Source organism: Temnothorax curvispinosus, unplaced genomic scaffold, assembly GCF_003070985.1.
Source record: "Temnothorax curvispinosus isolate PA1 unplaced genomic scaffold, ASM307098v1 QBEX01014279.1, whole genome shotgun sequence".
Classification (NCBI taxonomy): domain Eukaryota; kingdom Metazoa; phylum Arthropoda; class Insecta; order Hymenoptera; family Formicidae; genus Temnothorax; species Temnothorax curvispinosus.
In genome coordinates, this window is record NW_020224059.1 from 407,890 (window position 1) to 429,346 (window position 21,457).

Here is a 21,457-nt window from a genome sequence, read left to right on the forward strand (position 1 = left end):
TTCGTTCTATTCTTTGCATCGATATTCGCTGCACGACTTAACTTTAACGCTTACTATATATATCTGCATGTTATGCAAAAAAGTCATCATTTATAATACGAGATCCATATCTTCCGACATCTTATTTTCTTTAAATTTAAACGTCCTGTGAGAGATGTAGGTAGTTCATTATTTAATATCTTCAGTACTTGCCGAAATAGCTGTACAATTAAAGCTGCCGCACGGCTTTACATAGAGCAGCAAGATATCGCGACTTTTAAACGCGATGCTGTCTAAATCGAGCGATTCCTGAATGCTGCCACGATAAGACCGCAGTTTCCTTCCTTATCTCACTCGTAACCGAAAGAACGGAAGATAACTCGAATTCTTTAAAGTTTTATGCTAATCGTAAGTGATGTTACGTTCATTGTAAATTATATTACGAGAATTAATATAAATATTCCATATTTCTCGAAATTAGTAACATATTTGATAATCAATGGCAAATAATGACCAGCACGCATTTAATACATAATGTCGTGATGACACTATCTTCTGTTACGTATAAGTTAGATAAATTACAATCTCTGTGTATCTTCTTTGTCATTTACTTTATTATTTCATGATAATAAAATAACAAAATAATACTTTATCAATTTGAACGTGTGACAACTATTAAAAGTTATACATATCTTTTGTAAGAAAGATTTTGTAGTTTTGCAAAAGAAAAAAATTTGTATAGATAGTAACTTAAGATCTGAAACACTTAATTTGCAATAAATTAATTCGACAATTAATTCACTAAACGAATTTTAAGATTTGCCTTATATTTTCATGATTATTTTTTTTTAAAATACTTGCAATTTATTATTTTTTTACTAAATATTAAACTTCAGATAAATTTAGATCGACTGTTCAGTGCTTCGATCAACAAACGATAAATTAATCACGATGCCGTATTTACCATAGCAGGTTTGGAGATGCAACTGAAAATTGGATTCCAAGAAATCACAGGAGAAACTTCTCACTCGTCGACAGCTTACATATCGACAACAGCTAAGCTGTAGGAAATTTCGTACCAGCAGTTCGTCGCGAACGTTCAACTGTCGGTACAAAGGTAGATTGCCGGTTACACAAAAACCACCCCTAAACCAGGGTAGACGAACCTTCTGCATTACCGACCATGGAACAGTAGGGGTGGATAGAAAGCTGTCGCCCTCTAGGGTGAACTTAAAGCGCATGCGCGTACTATTTCGATCGAAAACAACCCCTCGTGTCAAATTTTTCTATGTGAATTATGGGGGTGAGAAGGCGGATGAGCAGATGCGTATATGTTCTATTTATAGGAATTGAGGGAAGCTGATGAGATATGACGCAAATGTGAAGATTACATATTTTTGTCTGAAATATTTCACTCAAGTTATTTAGCTAAATGTTTTTCTTAATTAATCAATGATATTAATAGATTCATGATAAATCATCAATGATAAAATATTAATAACATCTGGTAAAGCTACTTCTAACAATCAAGAACGTATGTACTCACAATTAGTTTAATCATAATTTTTAAGAGAGAAAGAGCAGAGACGATTCAAGAAACATTACAATGCAATAATAAATTTTTCTGCTAGAACAATATCACGAACTCGAACATGTCAAATATTTTATCAGAAAGAAAAGATGTTGTATACTCTTCAGTGGTTTCTAAAGTTGAGAAATTTCCATGAAAACCAATGGAGAAATTGAACGAATAATTAACGAATGTTTGGTGTATGTGCGGAATTTGACGTTTCATGAAGAATAGGGAAAAGTATATATCGAATGACATGGAATTAAATTTCGGCTCTCAAATTTCGCCCCTTAATGGAAAGGCCTGACAAAGAGCTTGCCTTCATGCACACGTTTCTTTTATATATTCGGCCTTTACGATATTGCAATATTCCCTCCTTCTCTCTCTCTCTCTCTCTCTCTCTCTCTCTCTCTCTCTCTCTCTCTCTCTCTCTTTGTCGCAGCTTTACAACCTACGACTTCCGCTTTATATTTTCATCATGCTTGCGAGCACACGGCGGCCGTGTATCTCTCGGTGTATCTTTTGTAACGACGGATGATTTAGATCATGTTTCCGCATTGAGCAGGGGCGGTTTGACTGCACCGACCAGCCTGTTGCAAAGAACTACCCCCTGGCGTTGAAAAAGAAGGGGAACGCCGCTTTGTGCGCGGAACCATTAAAAAAAGAGGATAAGCCAGTGAACGCATCCCTAAGCTTATCGTCAGTTGTTTGATAATTTTATTGCGGGCGCATGAAGCGATGACATGATCATTCGGGAAAATAAGCTTCAAGCGATTTATAATGACTCTATACATGTGAATGACTCTATACTATGTATATGAATGCACACGAATAGCGAAGCAAATTTTGAGAGCAATATAAAGCTAAAGCCTAAAACTTATATGTTTAGTTAATTTCATGTTTAAATTACAATTACTATTATGTCAAAGGAATATACATCCCTCGTCTGAGATATTACTTTCGTATTTCATGTTTATAAAACGACATTAATTTCACAAGTGTCGCAAGACGCTGGAAAATGTTTAGGACATGTTCTCTGATATTTCGGAATGAGATTCTAACTGAGAAAAGTCTGGAGGCGTGGCGTGCATATATATATATCGCAGGAGCACGTGCGCATGTAAATTCACCGTAAATTTTCTCCAGAGTACTGTCTGTCTCGCGCGACACGGCCAAAATGCAGCGCGCGGAACGGCAAAGCTCCCCTTGCGTCGGCTCTCGAAAAGCGCTATAATGTAATGGAATAATGGCTATTAGAAGGGGAATATTATCGTCGCGGGGCGCTCGGCCGCCCGACGGTGGAAGCGTTTTATCGATCGTTCGGCTGTGTTCGGCGCGATGAAGCGAGAAAGGGAAAGTGGCTGGTTCGGTTTACTCGTTCTTCCGTATTTCCGTGACCTTCGGGACCCCGACAATACACCGCCATTTCGCCGATCGCGACCCCGTCCGCGAAGATTTAATGCCCGTTTAGTCAACCTTGACAATTGTACGTCGAGCGCGCGGAAAACAAATATCCAGTCGGATAAGACCGCACATGCAAAATTAATTATGATAAAGTAACTTTCGAACAGATGTCTGACAGTTGGGTCTGAACTTCTGAAATTTAACTCAGTTGAGCCTAAAATATAATTATACTACCATGAGAAAATCCAACGTATTTTATTGCTCGATAAGTCAGTTAATTCTGAATAGCGCAATTACTAGTATTCGACAAATTAGAGCGAAAAAACAATACTATATTTTTATAATATATTCAAATATTTATAATAAAAAAAATAGAATTATTTTGGAGTAAGAAATGTAACAATTAATCAAACTTAAACTTAATTAATTGCTATATACTTGCTGTGAACGAAGATGTAATTGAACAAAACCTTTATAATAATGCAAAACACATTAGTTGCAAAAAATATAATTCAAATATGTGAAATATAGTCCAATCAGTTCGAATTATCACACTTGACTAAACGCTGCTAATTATCGCACGGACCGCCTGATTTTCCCTCTTCTTTCGAAAATCAACACCGCTGCACCAATAAATCACGGTTCTGCACATTTAATGACGCCTAAGTACGAAGGCGGATTTCCCGCAGGGACAGCGGAGGACTTGACTCGTATAGAGTGTATACACGGCTCTACGATAAAGAAAAAAAAGAGAGAGAGAGTCACCAAGTGAAATTGCATTAAACCGGATTAGCCACGGTAAGGTTGATTTAACGAAGCGAAGCGTGTTTACCATGAATATGAGAAAGGGCTGGTACTCTCTTTGTTCATCTAAAGGCGAAACGTAAGTCCGGGTCACGTAAGCGACTCCCCGACATCCCGCCAATCGATGCTCTCTATTTTCCGTATAAACGATTCCTAAAAGCAGTGGAATTCCGATATGACGCACAATAAAAAAAAAAAAGATTGTAGTTCTGAAGCACGCGCGAAACACCTCATCTCAGGCGGAGCAAACCCGTTCGAGTCCGTTTCGCGAATGTTAGAAACATAAGACGTCGCGTAGCAACGAGTTCTGCATCTCGCAAATAAATCGTGAATGTGCAATGTCTCAAATGTATACCTCTTTGATGTCGAACTATGCTAAAAGGCTTGCATTTGAAGGAAACTTGCAACACGTAGATATATTTTATCTTTCTGACAAAATAAAGCGAATATTTTATCAAAATAAATGGTAGCTTATTTTTACGTTAAAGTTTTGTTCGTAAAAAATAATAATAATCATTAAAAACGTAGATTATAATGCTAGACATGTTTAAAAATCTTGGATAAAATGTACATAATATACACAGAATATCTGAAGACTCAGCTGTACAGCTCGGAAATAATTTCGTTGGACGTAATATCGACGTAAGTACGCAAGCTGGAAGCCAGCGGATTGCGGCTCAATGGTGGGGGAATAAGCGCGTTTTCGACGATGATACTAGAAATTCCGTTAGACGCGTTCTCGAAAGACGGGAGGTAGATATGGGCAAGTGGTACACACATAAGTTATGTCCGCCGGCGCGGTGTAGGTCGATAATTCATTAGTTGAATCGCGTTGACGTTTGTAAACTATGATACAGAACGGCGTCGTTGCGAAACTAGCCGCGCGACTACTATATTCAAGAAATATCAGGGTAGTTCAATAGTTTCGGTCACAAATATGTGCACGATATATTGACAGACGTTATGCATTATTCCTCAGAATATTGTATTGCAGTACATTTAAGCGCGGATATGCGGAATTGAGGAAAATAATGTTTACCGCATATCAAATATCAGAACAAGTACAAGCGACGTCGACCGAAAGTATAAAGTCCAGCAGTACATTTCAGAGTTACACCGCAACCGTTGCAGCCAATAAAAATATAAAAATTAGCATTATACATAAAAGTTTATTGCATCTTAGCTTGCTAGGCAAACTTTATAATTTATTCTTTCGTGATTTTAAATATATAATTGCTTCTCGATAGCTCGTTAACTTTCGTGGAAACTGCAAACGGCATTTGACGTTTGCCTCTAATTTGTCCGCCGCGCGAGAGCAACGAACCCATAAAACAATAAAAGCAAGCTTTACAATCAAAGGGGAAAAAGCCGCTACACTTATCCGCCGCTCGATTTCCATTTTTATCGTCGTATGTAAATAAGCGACTAAGTAAGAATTCTGTAGCGCAGACCGACTGTTTCACTTCGGTTTCGATTTAATATCTATCTTTAGTCGTAAATTCCATGAACAACGAAATAAAACGAGTACCGTGAACTCGAAATAAATTACAGCTATATAACCACGAATAACTTCAAAATTGTGTCAACGAGGTACAAAGAGTTTAGCAAGGATAAAATGGGTACGCTCTCCTGATGAAGTTAATTAATCTCGAGTGCCAGATGGTACGACCAGCATGGTTCCCACATGAAAACGTGATGCGCCGGGAAAAAAAGGTTTCGTTTGCGCGACTCATTGTAACAAGAGGCGATAACAAGTTTTTCGCGATATTCCACTCCACATACAGCAACATTAGCATGATGTAGAGTCGCGTGTATGGTGAATGAAAATATAAGCTTGGGATAATATAATTGCCAGCTCATAATTGTTTCATACCGAACGCGAAACTTTAGCGTTTATCATATTTAAAAGAATATTTATTATGAGAAGCACGAGTTTTAAAAAAAGATACGAAATGAAAGATATACAAAAGTCTGCAAATGTACATTGAAATATTCCAAGCAAATAATATCGATTATTTGCTTCTCAACGTACATCGATTATTTTTGGAAAATCATGTTATCGCTGAGCTATTGAACAGCAGAATATTACATAGCATTCTAACTACTCATGATGGATACGATGGATCGAATAACAAATTCCAATCAGTTATTATGTGATTGATCAAATAACCTATTTCCACATCGCTAATAATTCCAGTTTATAAATTATGCTCTCGTCATTTATTGGATATATGTATATCGAATATCATAGCATTTGTCGTTTCCAAACAAAAAGTATAATACAAAAAGGATTAATAAAACATATGGAAAACGGTTCTTTCATGCGTCTTGTCTCAATATATATATATTCATTATAATCTTATAATATTTATTATCATGATGTTAAATTTTCTAACACTCAATGTTAAGCATCATATATATTATATTATCAAGTGTGATTACAAATTAATAAAAGAAGATCATTATTAATCGTTTAATTTTGTTACTAGCGCGGATGCAGTAAATTTTGTTATTAGCGATCGATCATTTCAATAATAAATTGGAGATTTCCCTATTGATTAAATGATTAATAGATTATTCAGGCATTTGCAGAAAATATCCGAATATTCGCCAAACTTAATTTTAGCAATCGGTATGAGAGAATCTTTATACATGCCACACGAACTCTAAATGACAACAGAATAATTACGGCATAATAAGATATCATTAGTATAAAATTTGATCTCGCAACAAATTAAATAGTGTATTTTTACTAAAATTGTTTGAAAATTTAATAGAAAGATTATTTAAATCTTACACAATTTAACGAAAAGATGTGTTTAATAATAGTACATGCGATATAATATTCTTAAAATGCAATATTTCTCGATAAAACAAAATATAGAGATAAAGTGCAATGTACATCATATTAAAATAATACTAATATTTTTTCCAATAATTCTCCCGAAAAGATATGCGACCAAAATTACAAAATTAAATAGTCAAATGATACAAAAAATTAATCAATAAATAGCTGGTTGCAGTAAATATAACACACATTAATAAAAATTTAACTTTGTGAATTTTTGTTCACAAATATTTTCACCAGCATCTGCCTCTAAAATGCAAGAAACTAAGCTCCTTGCTCAAGGATCATTTGCTCTTAAATATTACACGCAATCGATCAAAGTCTAGCTCACCGACGGTAATCGCGCTTGTTTCTGTCAATAATTAGTGCTGTCTCGACGAGCAAATAGAACGTGGGTAAGGCGATTGCAAACAGGTCTGTCAATAATTATGGAAAACAAGTATTACAATATAATGATCCCCGCGGATGCGTAGGCCACGTTCGTGCAAGTACTCACAATTCAATATTAAAAATAGATCAATTTCTACAATAAAAGGTACGCGCAGAGATATTATACTGGCCGCGTGTAGTACATCAGTTTAAATCCACGAGCGCGATCTATCAGTACCAATTTCGCAAGCAATTCTCTTAAATATCGCGCATATACAGCATGTAATTACGCAGTCTTATTAAAATGTATTCAACGTTCAGTAATCATTATTACTCATTTTCTATTTGTGTATCTAATTCAATTTTTACTGCCGCACGATTTATCGCTTATAAACAACGATAATTTTACATTTCGACCTTTTTAATCCTGTTTTATATTTACGTAAAATTCGTAGACGCATAAAAAAAAAGTAATAATAATACATAAAATTTTTTCCACAATTCAATAAATGCAAAAAATCGCGAGAAATTTATTTTCTATTCTCTACGAGCATCACATTCGTTTTACCGCGACGAACGAAGGGAATGATCGCTTGCAAATTAATGAAATGCTCAACGACCGTAAAAAAATCGGTAACGTGCCGACAAAAAACATCGGGGGTCGCGTGAAAAGCAACCGATTCAAATGCAAAATTACAGGGTAACTAAATCACAGCACGTGAATGCAATGGCTGCCAGTTGCGGTGAGAAATTTACCGGATGCGTCAACGCGACGAAAAACAACCGCGGGCGCACGCATGGCGCACGAGAATTTAAATCTTGACGCTCTGGAAATCCGTATAAGTATAAAGCGGAAAACGCATTCTGCGTGCAAGGACTGATGGCCCGTCACCGCATTATATCGGTACTCGATATCGATCTTTTTCTTTTTAATGGATACGTCGATAGCGCCGACTGTCTGACATTTCGATACGCTTTTATGGCAATCGGTCGAAGCCGCAAAACCTATTACGTATCGTAGAAGATGCGCAGCGTTGAGAAGTCAGAAGTCGGCGTGACTATCATGACTCGACCGAATCATATTTAACTCTTAATCAATCCATATTGTGATGCACGCATAATAAAAACTGTTATCTTCTGCTTGGCAAAATATGCGCCGTGATACCACATACGTAGCAATTCGTAATAAAATTTGAAACATATATATATAAAACAGAAATTTAAACCGCATATAATAAATAAAAATCATGGTATGTAATAATTAAAAGAATAATTTGATGTTTTCAAATATCCATGAAATATTTGATTATCTTGCTACTAAATCATTCTGGTAAAATCTTTTCCTTTTTCTTCCTTATTAAAATGTAAAACTTAACTGAATTTTGCTAGTATACAATATAACTTGGTTTTATGATAACTAGAAATAGTCTAAACAACATAACAAAGTGGTTATAAAGACATATAAATTAATGAATTGAATAGAGAAGATCTATATTTGAGTGTTATTTTGTTAGTTGAGTTTTAATGTAAGGATCGATTTTTAAAAATGTTAGATTCATTATTTTAGAAATGCTCCATGAAGTTCCTTTTAGAACGCGCAACACGTGAGCATACACCCGACTTTCTCTGTCTCTTGCAACGCTAATAAAGAACGCGTTTGTTTATACAATCACTCAGTGTTCCCATTATCAAAGTTGCAGCGACCTAATCTAAGAATTGCAACACTTATGGATAATTATAAATATTTAGATTTAAACATCCAATATTTTTCCATCACATGCACTGCTACTGGCATAAATAATCAAAAAAGTAATATCTCATATTATGAAAGATATTCAGCTCGAGCAATTTGAAAAATGAGCGATCTTTCTCGTCTCACAATGATGAACGATGCAATTTGCGGCTGTGTTGCACCGGGTCATAACACTTACATTACCAAAGTACCGTGTCGGAACTTGTCGCGAGATTTGCGTGAACGTGACAATCTTACCTTAAGCTGATGTTGCGGTCGTCTGAGCGCGCCCTGGTCTCGTCGTCCACCCAGTCGATCGGCTTCCGCTTCCAATCCCTCCATCGTGGACTCCGCTTCACTCAACCAGGCCAAGAACTTGTCTAGGGACCGGTCGAAGTTGTGGAGCGAGTTCATCGCCGAGTGCAGTAGTTTCCCTCGATTGATGATGCTGGAAACGGATCGGTCGATACAGTATTACATCCGTGATCTACAGTTTGATTCGAAGCAAAGTTCCTTAACTCGAGACGCTATAGACGCGAATGGAAACCCTAGAGCAAATACGCCATGCTTGCTCTATAAGCTGTTCCAGAAGGTGCATTTCTTGATTACGATTTTTTATTTACAAACTCGAATTAATCTTCTATTAATCAAAATTTTATTAATTTATTTATTATTCGCCATTGTTCCTTACAACTTTATAATTTTCAACATAAAATATTTTGATAAATAAGACACAAATTTGAAATTTATCAAAATAAAAATTGCAGCAAGGAATGAGTTTTTTCTACCTATTTCTTTGCCTAGATTCTGAGCTGTAATTCAGAAAAAATAATCTGCTTTAAAACGTATTACATAAACGAGTATCAATATTTATATTCACACTAAATTCACAAGTTATTTTGAATTAATTTAATTATATGTAACAATTTGTTTATAATTTAAAGTTTATTTAATTCCACTTAATTTATTCATAACTCATAAATTTAATGTCAATGAAGACCAAACCGCAGGAAAATGCTTTAAAAGATTGCGAGACATTTTCGCAAACAAATATAAGAAATTACTGTTACTTACCTCGTATTGAGATTGTTGTATCTCTGGTTGATCGTTTCCGTCATTTTCTTCACCCGTGTCGTATCGTCCTGCTGATAAACCGCTATCAGCTTCTGAGTGAGCTGATTAAAAAGTTCGATGTGATGTTTGTACTGGTGCAGCTCGGCATGAAACGACTGCGAGGAAAAGAAAGGGAACGAGATTGTGAAATCGAAGACGGTGGGCCAGCGGGCGAAAAAAGGAAACTTCTATCTAACTCCGACTTCGTATCGGGTTAGAAGAAGCCGTGCCTCTTTTGCACTCGAGCCTCGATAAGTCAGCGAAGTTAAACCTTCGAAGAGAGCTTCGAATAAAAGTTTTACGCCGATATACCGTACGATGCAACTTTCTTTGGATATCCGTCGGCACTGATTGGTCCCGATCAGACTTGCAAAGTGCACATTGAGATAAAACCTCCATATAAATAATGATTTTTTTTAGCAAATAAAAAACGTAAAACGTACACAATATCAGTTGAAAGAAATGCTCGTAAATATAAAATTATGTTATAAAAATTATAGAAATAAATAAGATATTAACCTCTCAAGTTACTCTCCTATCGACAACAACGAAATAATTATGTTGAACTATTTCATAAGCTTTTCTCAGAATCTATTCAGAAAATGAGACATGCGAGGTTCGGAAGAAACGCAGCAAATGCGTTTCAGTCAAAGGCAACGCGAAAGCACACTGTTGCGGAAATAAATTATTCTATGAATATCTCATTTGGCTCTTTTGAATCTAAACAGAGCTCCTCGCGCATAATGCGCTCCGCCGGCTGAGATCTCGTTGATTGAGACGTTGGAAGCTACATTCCTTATTCGCTACAACTTTTTTCAGACCGCGTTATACTGTCGTATGCAAAGTAGGAAAAGATTACTAGAAAGGACTTATTACTGGGCAGATGGATTCCAAAACGTTCGCTCTCTTTAATTCAGCTTACGAATGGGAAAAGTTTGTGGCTTCAGAAAACATTTGCACTCGCGAACTTTCGATATAGTGTTCAGTGCTTGCGTACTCATATTATATAATAATAAAAAGAATCTTACATTTTTGTAAGGCTGCTACATTGTTTGCGGTCAACAGTAATCACATCTAATAAATTTTCATGATGTAATAAACTTTAGCATAATAAAAAAATTTTTCATGATATTGAATGTTATGCCATCTGTATTCGAAAAAAACTGTAATTCACAAGCTTTACCTCGTACGAAATAATATCAGTCAGCAGATATTTCATTTAATATCAGTATATTCCTGATGCACACGATGAAAAATGCACTGTCGAAACATCTTGTAGTAAAAATAAGCCACATTGCAAAGATATAATATCTCCATAAAACTAAAATTGAAAACATTTGAACAATAACACGATCAAATACAAGAAAACGTTCACAACTGACACTTTTCAAAGCATAAATGTACTTAACTAAGATAGCTATCTTTACAATATCCCAACTGTGTTTCAACACAATTCAATCAAATCTATCGGCACTTTAATAGAGTTTCTGATTATATAAATTTATGAATCTCCATTAAATATATTTCGTGTTCAAAGATTACTAATAAAAAAACATTTTCGATATTGCAGACAAGCCAAATAGGCAGACACATTATCGCACAGCACTTTTTTCTGTCTTTTTATTCTCACCATTCACTAAAAGACACTTCTCTCGCGTGGCACTAAAAACTCGCCGACTCGAAGAGCTAACGCGGTTACTTGCGGAAAGACGGAAAGAGAGTTCGATGTACCTTTTGTTCCTTGAGCTGCGCCTCGAGTACGTCGGCGGTGTGCCCCACAGCTCGCATTCTCTCGAGTCTAGTTTCCATTCGTGCTAGCCAGACCTCCACCTCGTTTCTCTTCGCCTCATATCGTTGACTGTCGCCCAGCATCATGTCCAACTGCGTCTTCCTTTGCATGACTTTTGAATTCGTCTCATCCCAGTGCTCCCTCAGCTTGGTGACTGCAACATTAAGCAGGAAAACGACGTAGTGAGAATACGTTACTGCAACTAATATAACTATTAATTTCTTAAGTCCCATGAAAACAAATCATAGCGAGTATTTTTAACACTGAAATCGCTGGAGCAACTTTAATTCTTAGTTTGCAAACTAATCACACTGTGACAAAAATTTTTGAAAATTGTGTATATTAGAAACATGTATATTTGAAAGATTTCATAGCGCTGAATCCAATTTTGAAAAATAAATTCTTTCACGCGCGCAATCAAGATTTTCTACTTATATAAAAAATATACATAATCAATATCAGTGAATTATAATTAATATAATTACGAGCACACAATATGTTTAAGTTTCCTGAATTGCTCATGACGGACAGAAATAACATTGCAAATTGCTTTGATCCACAAAGACATTTTTACGCCTTAAAAGCGTCGAGTTATCAAAGTGCATCGAATGGCTAAAAGAGTGAAAGGCATTAACATCATAAAATATTAATGCTACTATTCGTATATGTGATACTTCTTCCTTAACATGTCATATATATGAACTAAGTCAACACCTCACTCAAAAAATGATATAAAATGTTAAGTGAGAAATATCACAAATGGTAACGCTTAAATCATTATTTTTTTCATGTCTCTTTAAACCTTGTCCCATTATACCTTTCCGTACGTCCCTTGAAACAAAAAGCCTACGTCGAAATTCACGCCGTACACGAGGTATCAGTTGGAAACAATCCAAACTGTAAATGGCAAGTTAGAGAGCACAGCTGGATGAAGCAGGCGCAAAACACTGGCAACGATTCAATATCCGCAACAACAAAATTCGCACGCGTGAACATCATGTCCGTATACCTTTAAGAATGCACCTTATATGCGCGATGTTTCGAGAACGCATGTCGCCAAACAGCACGGAAACTAAAATAACAACAGTTCTGATAAAAAAATATTCCTTTATAAAAGAAACCCATAACGATTCTGTCCATGTACATTTCGCAAAAGCACGCGATTAATATTATTTTAATAAAAACATATAAATAAGAACAAATAAATAAAGTCAAACAACATAACGGCTGAAATAAAAAAGAATTCTAATTTCGATGAAAGCATTGCATTTGCATAGTATATCTTTTCAATTAAAATATATCTCAAATATATTTCAAATATTCAAATATCAATGACGCGCTGCAGGGTATATTTCAAAAGATTTTAATAAAAGAAATTTTTTAATATAGCAAAAATATTTATCATCGCATAAACTTTTAACATGATAGATAAAAAATATCATGTTATATACAAACCTTGCAAAAGTTATAAATTTTAAGATAAAATATGGCTTATTTATATATAGATTCCTGAAATCCTAGATTTTGCTATTCATCTCTGATAAGGTTTTGCTTTTTCAAAAAACATAACAATAATCAATCCAATATAAAACAACAGAATTTATAATGTTTAATTATTGCATATTAATTGTTAATGTATTAATTATTAATTATTTATAATTATTTAATTATTATATGTATCATATTAAATAATTATATTAATATACATATTATATTAATATAATTATTTAATTATTATATATTATATTAATTGGTTGTTTAAGTACAAAATATAATTGCGTAATCAAACATAATATACTTGAAATTTGAATTACCTGAAAAGATAAGGAAAGAAGGTTTAAAAACTTATGTTAATATTTTATAAAGAATTTTATTTAGAACTATTTACTTCATATTCTACGCGCTATTATATTCTGAGCAAAGGTCAAAATAAAGATATTTTTATTTTTCTCGCCAGCGATAAATTGTAACAAATTACGGTGAATTCGCTCACGGCGAAACCGTCAGGACAATTTGCATCGTAAAGGATTCGCGGATCTTACATATTCATGTGTTTACTATATTAATAGTTTCCACTATTCCCAAAGTTCTAACTGTTCCGTTTAACACGCCGCGTTTCATCCATTATTCAAATATATTAAACGACACGCGACACACTTATATAAACCAAGCAAGACTGCTTTAATAATCCGGTCATGAATAAGTTTCACACGTAATTTGGCAAAGGTGCGACGAATAAGGGATTAAAAGACGGATCTTAAATGTGCACAACGTACGCCGACTTTTCAAAAAGCTCGGCTCTATCACCTCGTTCGCTAAAGAACGTCGTGCGAAAGACGGGGGGGTGTTACTTCAATGACTTTCAACGACTTATTATGAGAGCAATTCGCCCTCATCGACCCCTATGTACTTCGACCTGCACTTCAAAGCTGCCTTTATTATACGTCGCCGTATATTTTTCTGCCTGCATGCAAATTACAAGTACTGAGATCAGTTGAGAAAGATTTGGAAGCGACGCTTGCTCCGATAATCCTGTCTAATTCCATACTAACGACCGATAAATCCGATGAATATATGACGACATATAGTTTTAATTAGTTCTCAATCCCGATTACGTCAATCTCTCCCGACAGAAAAACTGAGAATATTAAAACTGACAGTAATAAGATATTAAAAATTGCCTTGAATAATAGATTATTAGTTTTATTTATTTCACGTTAATGTTCTAAATTATTTGAAAATGTGATTTTTAATATTCTAGTATTTACATTTTACATATTAATTTTGGCTAATAACTTATTCCAATAGCAGAAACCCTTTGGTATTATTAATCCATTTAATTATAAATTAATATCATTAATCCATAAATTTCTCCAACGGCTATATAATTAAGTTTGTTCAAATTATGTATGTATAAGAAATCATTATAAAAAGCTGTTCATAACGTATGAAATATTATACATTTAAGAAATACATTAAATAGATTTCTCACATATTGTATATAACTATAGAAAGAAAATAAAGAGGATACAACACGCATCTTTCTTCTGTTCCCTTCCATTATATTTGATTATATAAATCAGACATACAAGGGAGCAACTGACCGAACACTCGTTGTCACGTCCGCTAAAACCTGAAGAAGATTAATGCGTTCCCGGTTGAATGGACTTTCCAGATGTAAGGAAACTCACGTTAAGATAAAAAAATATTTACTTCGAAATTACATTAATTGAACATTATTTTCACCAATAAAAAATTTCGTCAAGTTTTAAATATAAATGCGTACACGCTTTCAATTTTTATCATCTTTAATATTTCATCTTTGTTTATTTACTGAAAGAATTAATAAAAAAAAAAGTGTGCAAGTAGAAACTTGCACATTGCTTCCTTATAATTTTTAAGTGTGCAAGTAGAAACTTGTGTGCACATTGCTTTCTTATAATTTTTAAGTGTATAAATTATAAATTTGAACATTACTTTCTCACAATTTTCAAGTACCTATGCAAATTATAAATTTACACGTTGCTTAATCAACATTTTATTTCGCTCATAAAGCTTCCTCTTATGTGAGGAAGCCTTTTTTTTATGTATAATTTATTAGTACATATTTATTAATTTGGCTTTCTCATAGAGGAAGCTTTATGAGCGAAATAAAATGTTGATTAAGCAACGTGTAAATTTATAATTTGCATACTTGAAAATTGTGAGAAAGTAATGTTCAAATTTATAATTTGTACATTTAAAAATTATAAGGAAGCAATGTGCAAGTTTCTACTTGCACACTTAAAAACTATGAGAAAGCAATGTGCAAGTTTCTACTTGCACACTTTTTTATTGTGATAATCTTTATTGCGATTAATATTTGTCATACTATTACAATAGTTTTTTATTTCTACTTTAAAATAACTTTTTAAATATATAAAAATTGCTTTTGAAAATTGAATGCGCGCGTTACGCGATAATAAACTATCACGATAAAATAACAAACAGTTTTTTTTTATTTTAAAATTCAAGTTTCAATAAATAGACTTGATTTTTTCGTAAATCGATAAATCTCTTAGAATAACCGCAACGCGAACGGCGACTTTCGCATAGATAAAACTGCGGGAGTTATTGAAAGAAAAATATATACAGTATCACGCAAGGCACACGTGGAATGAGTTATCGGCACACCTGAGTCTGCCAACGACCTCCGCCATAGCAAACATACACGTACGTGTTGCGCGAACTAGTATAGATTATGCAGATAGTCATATATACATGCAAAACTGACGAGCGTATTCACCGGGGAGTCACAAAGTTGCCAAGAACGCATTGTCTATGAGACTATCGAGATTCACGGTATCAATGGAAGTCTGCATCGCGAAATACTAACGACTCACAACGTTGCTTTCCTTTCTCTTTTCCTCTCGTTCAATTAATTCATTAATAAATAAAGTTCCATCTCAAATTCATAAATGAGACTCAAATACTTTGCATAGGTTAATTCTGGTGTAAAAATAAAAAAAAATCATTTTGTTCTTATTATTACCTAACAAAATGGTGTTATAATAGAAAATCCATATATTTTAATTTATTCATTCGTTACTTAGATCGACAAAAATGTATTTCGCTCGTTTGAGACTAATTAGGAATCAGATCGATATTCTCAGAACGTTTCTCGATAGAAGTAACAGAAACGAAAATCAGAAGATTTAAATAGATTCTTTTTCTCTCGTAATTCTCTCATTTCCATAATACCTAAAGTATTATGGAATATATATATATTATCACTATTATTTTCTAATAAATAGTTAAATCTATTTAAATAGTATTCTTATAATACACACACACAATAAAATATATAGCTAGAGATATAAATAAGCTATAAAAAAAGATAAAATAAGCTATAAAAAAATGCGGGATAATTATTTAAAAAATGCCAATTTATCTTTGCTAGAAAAAAATGTAAAAAATTAATAACAAATGGACAAAAATAAACATATTCATTTTGTACTTCTTAATTTGTATGCATCTATTATATTATGCTAATTTCCAGTGTATATCTATGTTATAGAATAAATGAACAAAGTATTTAAAATGTACTTTGTCAGATGTATTTTCTTAAGTATAAAGTAGCATAGATACTGTAAATAAGATTATTCAATAATAATTTTTCTTCATTTATATAGCAACTCTTCAATGCAAACGTATTCATGATAATCGCCACGTTTTACAAGCGATATAATAAAAATTAAAACTATATTATGCGTCAACACATAAGATTACCATATAATTAATTCGCGTTTGCTGTAAAGCATCATATCTTAATCCACCAACAGCGTCAACGCTGTCGAAGGTGCAAACATTACGGACAAATCGAAACGCGGATAACTGCCGACAGAAAGATGCCGTGCCGAATAACGCTCAACTCCCTGTAAACTTCGTTAGCTTGACTTCTCCTAAGATTTCTACGGAGACTCGCAAGTGGATTACGTTCGAACGCAGGCCGACAAAGTTATTTGAAAGTTACACGCTTTGTTCATTGTTGTTCCGCACGGTAGTTCGAAGCGGCGGCGGTATCTCGATCTCGAAACAAATAAAGATAGAGTTGTTCAACTAACGAAAAGGTAGCGAGCTCCGACAGCGAGTTAATTTAATCCGTATCTAAATTTAATAAGCTGGCGTGCGCAGCTCAATCCTCCTTTGGCTCTCGAAAACGAAAGTCATCTGCGTAACTTTTGTCACGCAATTCTAGAAACATCGATTTACTGATATTTTTGTGTCAATGCTAAACTTATTAGAGACTGCATAAGAGAGAAAGAGAGAGATATTATATAAACTGATATTATGTCAAACACTTAATAATAGATACTAAAATGCTACTCAGAAATGATTTTTTGCAAAACAATATCATAAAACATCAACTGCGTGAAAATACATTCCGCCTTCTCTTATGAAGATTATATAAAAATTATAAGCCACTGAAAGCTCGGCAACCTTATTTTTTACAATAAGGGATCAAAAAAAGTCGAAAACTTTTATCGTTAAAATTCAAACGCGCTCCGACGAATTTCTTCGGTTTACTTCTTGCCGCAGGGAAAGTTCCAACTAAACTCTTGAGAGAGATTTTGCGGTAATGATCGAGCAAAGTTGCATATATTATGTACCACTAAAAATATTCTTTTACAAGTTTCTACAGAATATTATATTTTAATAAGAATGTATAAACAATATAAAAATATTCAAACATAAAAGTAATTTTTCATGATAATTTGGAAAGTCAAAAGCTATAAAGAGGAACAAATTGTCAATGTAATAAACATTTATAAAGGATAAACATTTATGAAAGATAACGCACACAAATATGACAATTATTGGAATGTAACTAAAATCCAATACGACATAACACTAAATAATTTATTATTAAATTTCAATCATGGTAATATTAACCTTAATCACAAAGCATTACAAAGGGATTATAAACCGCATATAATTATCTACTTCTAATCAATATATGTTGTCCAATATCCATTAGTAGTGATTTCACTCCAATCCTCACCTCGCACGGAAATTATTACAATTCACGTAAAGCAAGAAAAATAAATTTCTCAACAGCCATTTCGTATTTAGACTTTGCCTCTTTTTCTTTTCCCTACTACAGATTTTACACACAGACACGTTAATCGCGTCGGTCTCACGGCGCACAGACTGTTTTGCAAAAAGTGATAAGACTAACGGAAGCGCAAAGGGGGAGAGCGAAGAATAATACAACCCGGAAAGGGTGAAGCGGATAAAGGAAGACAAGGAGAAAGCCAGACTGGGCCAGACGACGCATAAAACGCCGGAGGTATAGGAAACTTTACACGACTGAAATGGAATTCCCGATAAACTTCGGACTCATCGGCTCCCGAAGTCGTCGTCGTCGCTTTCCAACCGCGTGTGAGCCCCTCTTCCATTACCGGTTCTGTAGACACAGCTTCTTTCCGTTTCACAGGCGAGACGGAGAAAGGAAACACGAGAAAGAAAAGCTGAAAACCGAGGAGAAAGCCGGGGGGGTGGAAGGCGCGGAAAATCGCGGCCCCGGAATGAGAAATTGCGAGACGCATGGGCGGGCGCGTCGACGCGGATACGTGAGACGAGTGCCAAGCGGTTGCGTTTTCGAGTCCTTACCGCGAGATTTCTGCGCCAAAACTGTACGCACTTCGCTTTACACCCCGAGGGGGAGGACAGCGCGAGCCTTGTCGTAGGATACGCGAGGAAAATCGAGACTGACAGAGGCACGGCGTGTGATATACGTACACCCGGTTCTTATATCTTCGTAAGAAATTCGCGTCAATAAAGAATTGTCTTTGCGTGAAGAAATGTCTTCGTCGTCTTCGTATATACGCCATGAATGATTTCAACGACGACCGCAAGAGTGTACTTTAGCTCTCGTTCGTGAGAAACAAAACGGGAACGGCAAGGGAAATATCCCACGCGTGAAAAGAAACAAAGCGATGCATTTCCATAAGATTTCCCTCGTAGAAAACGTTGCGGCGAAGAGTGCATATTCTTATTTCTTTATGGCGCATCTCGGGAGACAGATAATAACTCCGTCGCGTAAGTGGAATATTCAGATGCGCAGCATCATGGTTATGTACCTATCCCTTCTTTCTCTCAACGGAAAGCGCGCGTAAACCGATTACGGTGCGCAGAAAGTTCTTTTCGCCATCTCCTTCAATAATATTTCTTAAATATTGATCTCTTTATACAAGATATTACATTCAGACTCGGCACACCGTTCTTTCTATATGCGTTTATACTTCAGCATCAACTTTAAATTCCTACTCCACCTCACTTATCACGTTATTACCCGAAAGTTCACCCTACTTTTGAAACTTTCAAGCGCTTACCATTAAAAACTCTGTACTCTCTGTCCGACCTGTATGATTTTTGTTTTTATTTCTCCGCGCGAAACGCAATAATGGGAGAGCCGCGACTTTAGAGAATAAATGGCGTATAATAATGGCGACGTCTCGACGGAATAGAAGTTAGCCGTACGCGTCTATCCGTACCGCCGCGTCCACGTGACTGTCCAACCCTAGGCACCAAAAACTTTTGCAATATTCTGCGTGAAATTTCATTATGTATACACACATACTGAAGCAATTCATACGTTCAGCTCGTTCCTACTAATGCACTACGAGTGTAAACTCATTGAGCGATAAGCATACGACGGCTATTAAATATACAAAAAGTAATGGATGAAGCGGGAAAAGGAATTGCTTATAAAAAATATACACGCAGATTATAGCGTTGAAAACTTCAGAATCTTACGCAATACGCGCAAATGCACGGCAGTTTCTTTATTTGAGAGATGAGAGGGTATAATACCGTTACTAATACCGGCAACAGTTTTCTACGATTAAATTATTTTCCCAGGTACCGAGACCAGATTTTTCATAAGCGGGCTGTCTTTTGCAAAAAAAAGCTTTCTCCTTACTGCTGAGCGTAACTCATTGAGCCTGCCTAAACCATTGCAGCTATATTTCAATCTTTTTACTCGGCGCATTCAATTAACTCGGACATAAATTTCAGCGCTACACGCGATATATATCCGTGCATTACTAACCCTTTTACTACACCTTTAATAAGATGCTCAGTTATTCTTTAATAATAGTAAATCACTCTTTTTCCACGGCTTTAACGTCCCAGTAACGTGAAAATCCGTACCACGGATCCGTGGCACGCTTATTTTTTTCGGAGATGATTGATCGATACAGCACTGGTACCGCGCCACGCGTCGGAATTGCCGTGTAATTCCTGCAAATTGTTTGCAAATTGTGCGCTATTACCGTCCATGAATTAGAACGGGATAACGATGGCAAGCTATGGCGCGTATTTTGCTCTTGAAAGACGAGCGTAATTAACAGAGAGAGAAAGAAAGAAAAATTGCCTATTTTTAGTAAAATTATTACAAACTATATTGCAATCACATTGACTAATACGGTCTACAGATTTTTATACAATAAATAATATATATTAAATAATAATAATAAATACATGTTTAAAAAATCCTGAAATAAAATTATTCTATAAATAGATATCTATTTATGAAATACTAGCTTGATACCCGTGCTTCGCTACGGTAACACACATTTTACCCCTTTTTACCCCCTTAGGGGTCGAATTTCTAAAAATTCTTTCTGAGTGGGTGCTTACGTTATAAAAGGAATATACTCCCCGAATTTCATATTTCTGGGTTTATGAATTTGAGCTGAGCGTTGATGAGTCAATCAGTCAGTCAGGACATTTGTTTTTGACGTAAAACTACGTCTTTGTCGACAGTAAGTAGGGGGTAACATTGGGAGCACAGATGCAACGAAAACATGTCACATGCTTTGAACGTTTATATCTTCGAAACTAATAATCGTAGAGTAATGATTAATACGTCATTAGATAGCTTATATAGTCCGATTTTCTCTTAAAAGTTTCAAAAGTCTCAAAAAGCTTCCTAAATAAGGAAGCCAAACAATTATAAGCAAATAATTATACTCAGGTCTCAACCACTTTCAATTTTGGCAATTTAATATTAATTATTGGCAACTTTTCGAATTCCATTATATTCTTCAGTCTTTTCTACCCCTATTTCATATATAATACTTTAAAATTTGGTTGATTAGACCAAGCTTTATTAGGCTTCTATGTATGCACGTATTCCTAGCAAATTTTAACGTTTGTAACTCAAAAACTAATCAACCAAATTTTAAAGAATTATATATGATTAATCAACCTTTTTTCGCGTCTCTCTAATACAGGGATAAACAAAACACGCTCGAAGTCACTCGGATACACCTATCACTGCATGACTCTTATTACTCCATGGCC

General features: G+C 34.9%; 1 protein-coding gene across 9 annotated transcripts in view; it reads right to left on the bottom strand.

Annotated features, from left to right (window-relative positions):
* The window catches only part of LOC112464527 (dystrophin-like), a 455,372-nt gene that overhangs the window by 274,488 nt on the left and 159,427 nt on the right, over window positions 1–21,457 (bottom strand). For all 9 annotated transcript variants that reach the window (XM_025031567.1, XM_025031559.1, XM_025031568.1 and 6 more), the window contains 3 exons: window positions 11,551–11,762; window positions 9,781–9,935; window positions 8,965–9,154 (listed from right to left, as the gene is read on the bottom strand). In XM_025031567.1, the coding sequence (XP_024887335.1) occupies window positions 8,965–9,154; window positions 9,781–9,935; window positions 11,551–11,762 (557 nt within the window). The remainder of the gene's footprint in view (window positions 1–8,964; window positions 9,155–9,780; window positions 9,936–11,550; window positions 11,763–21,457) is intronic.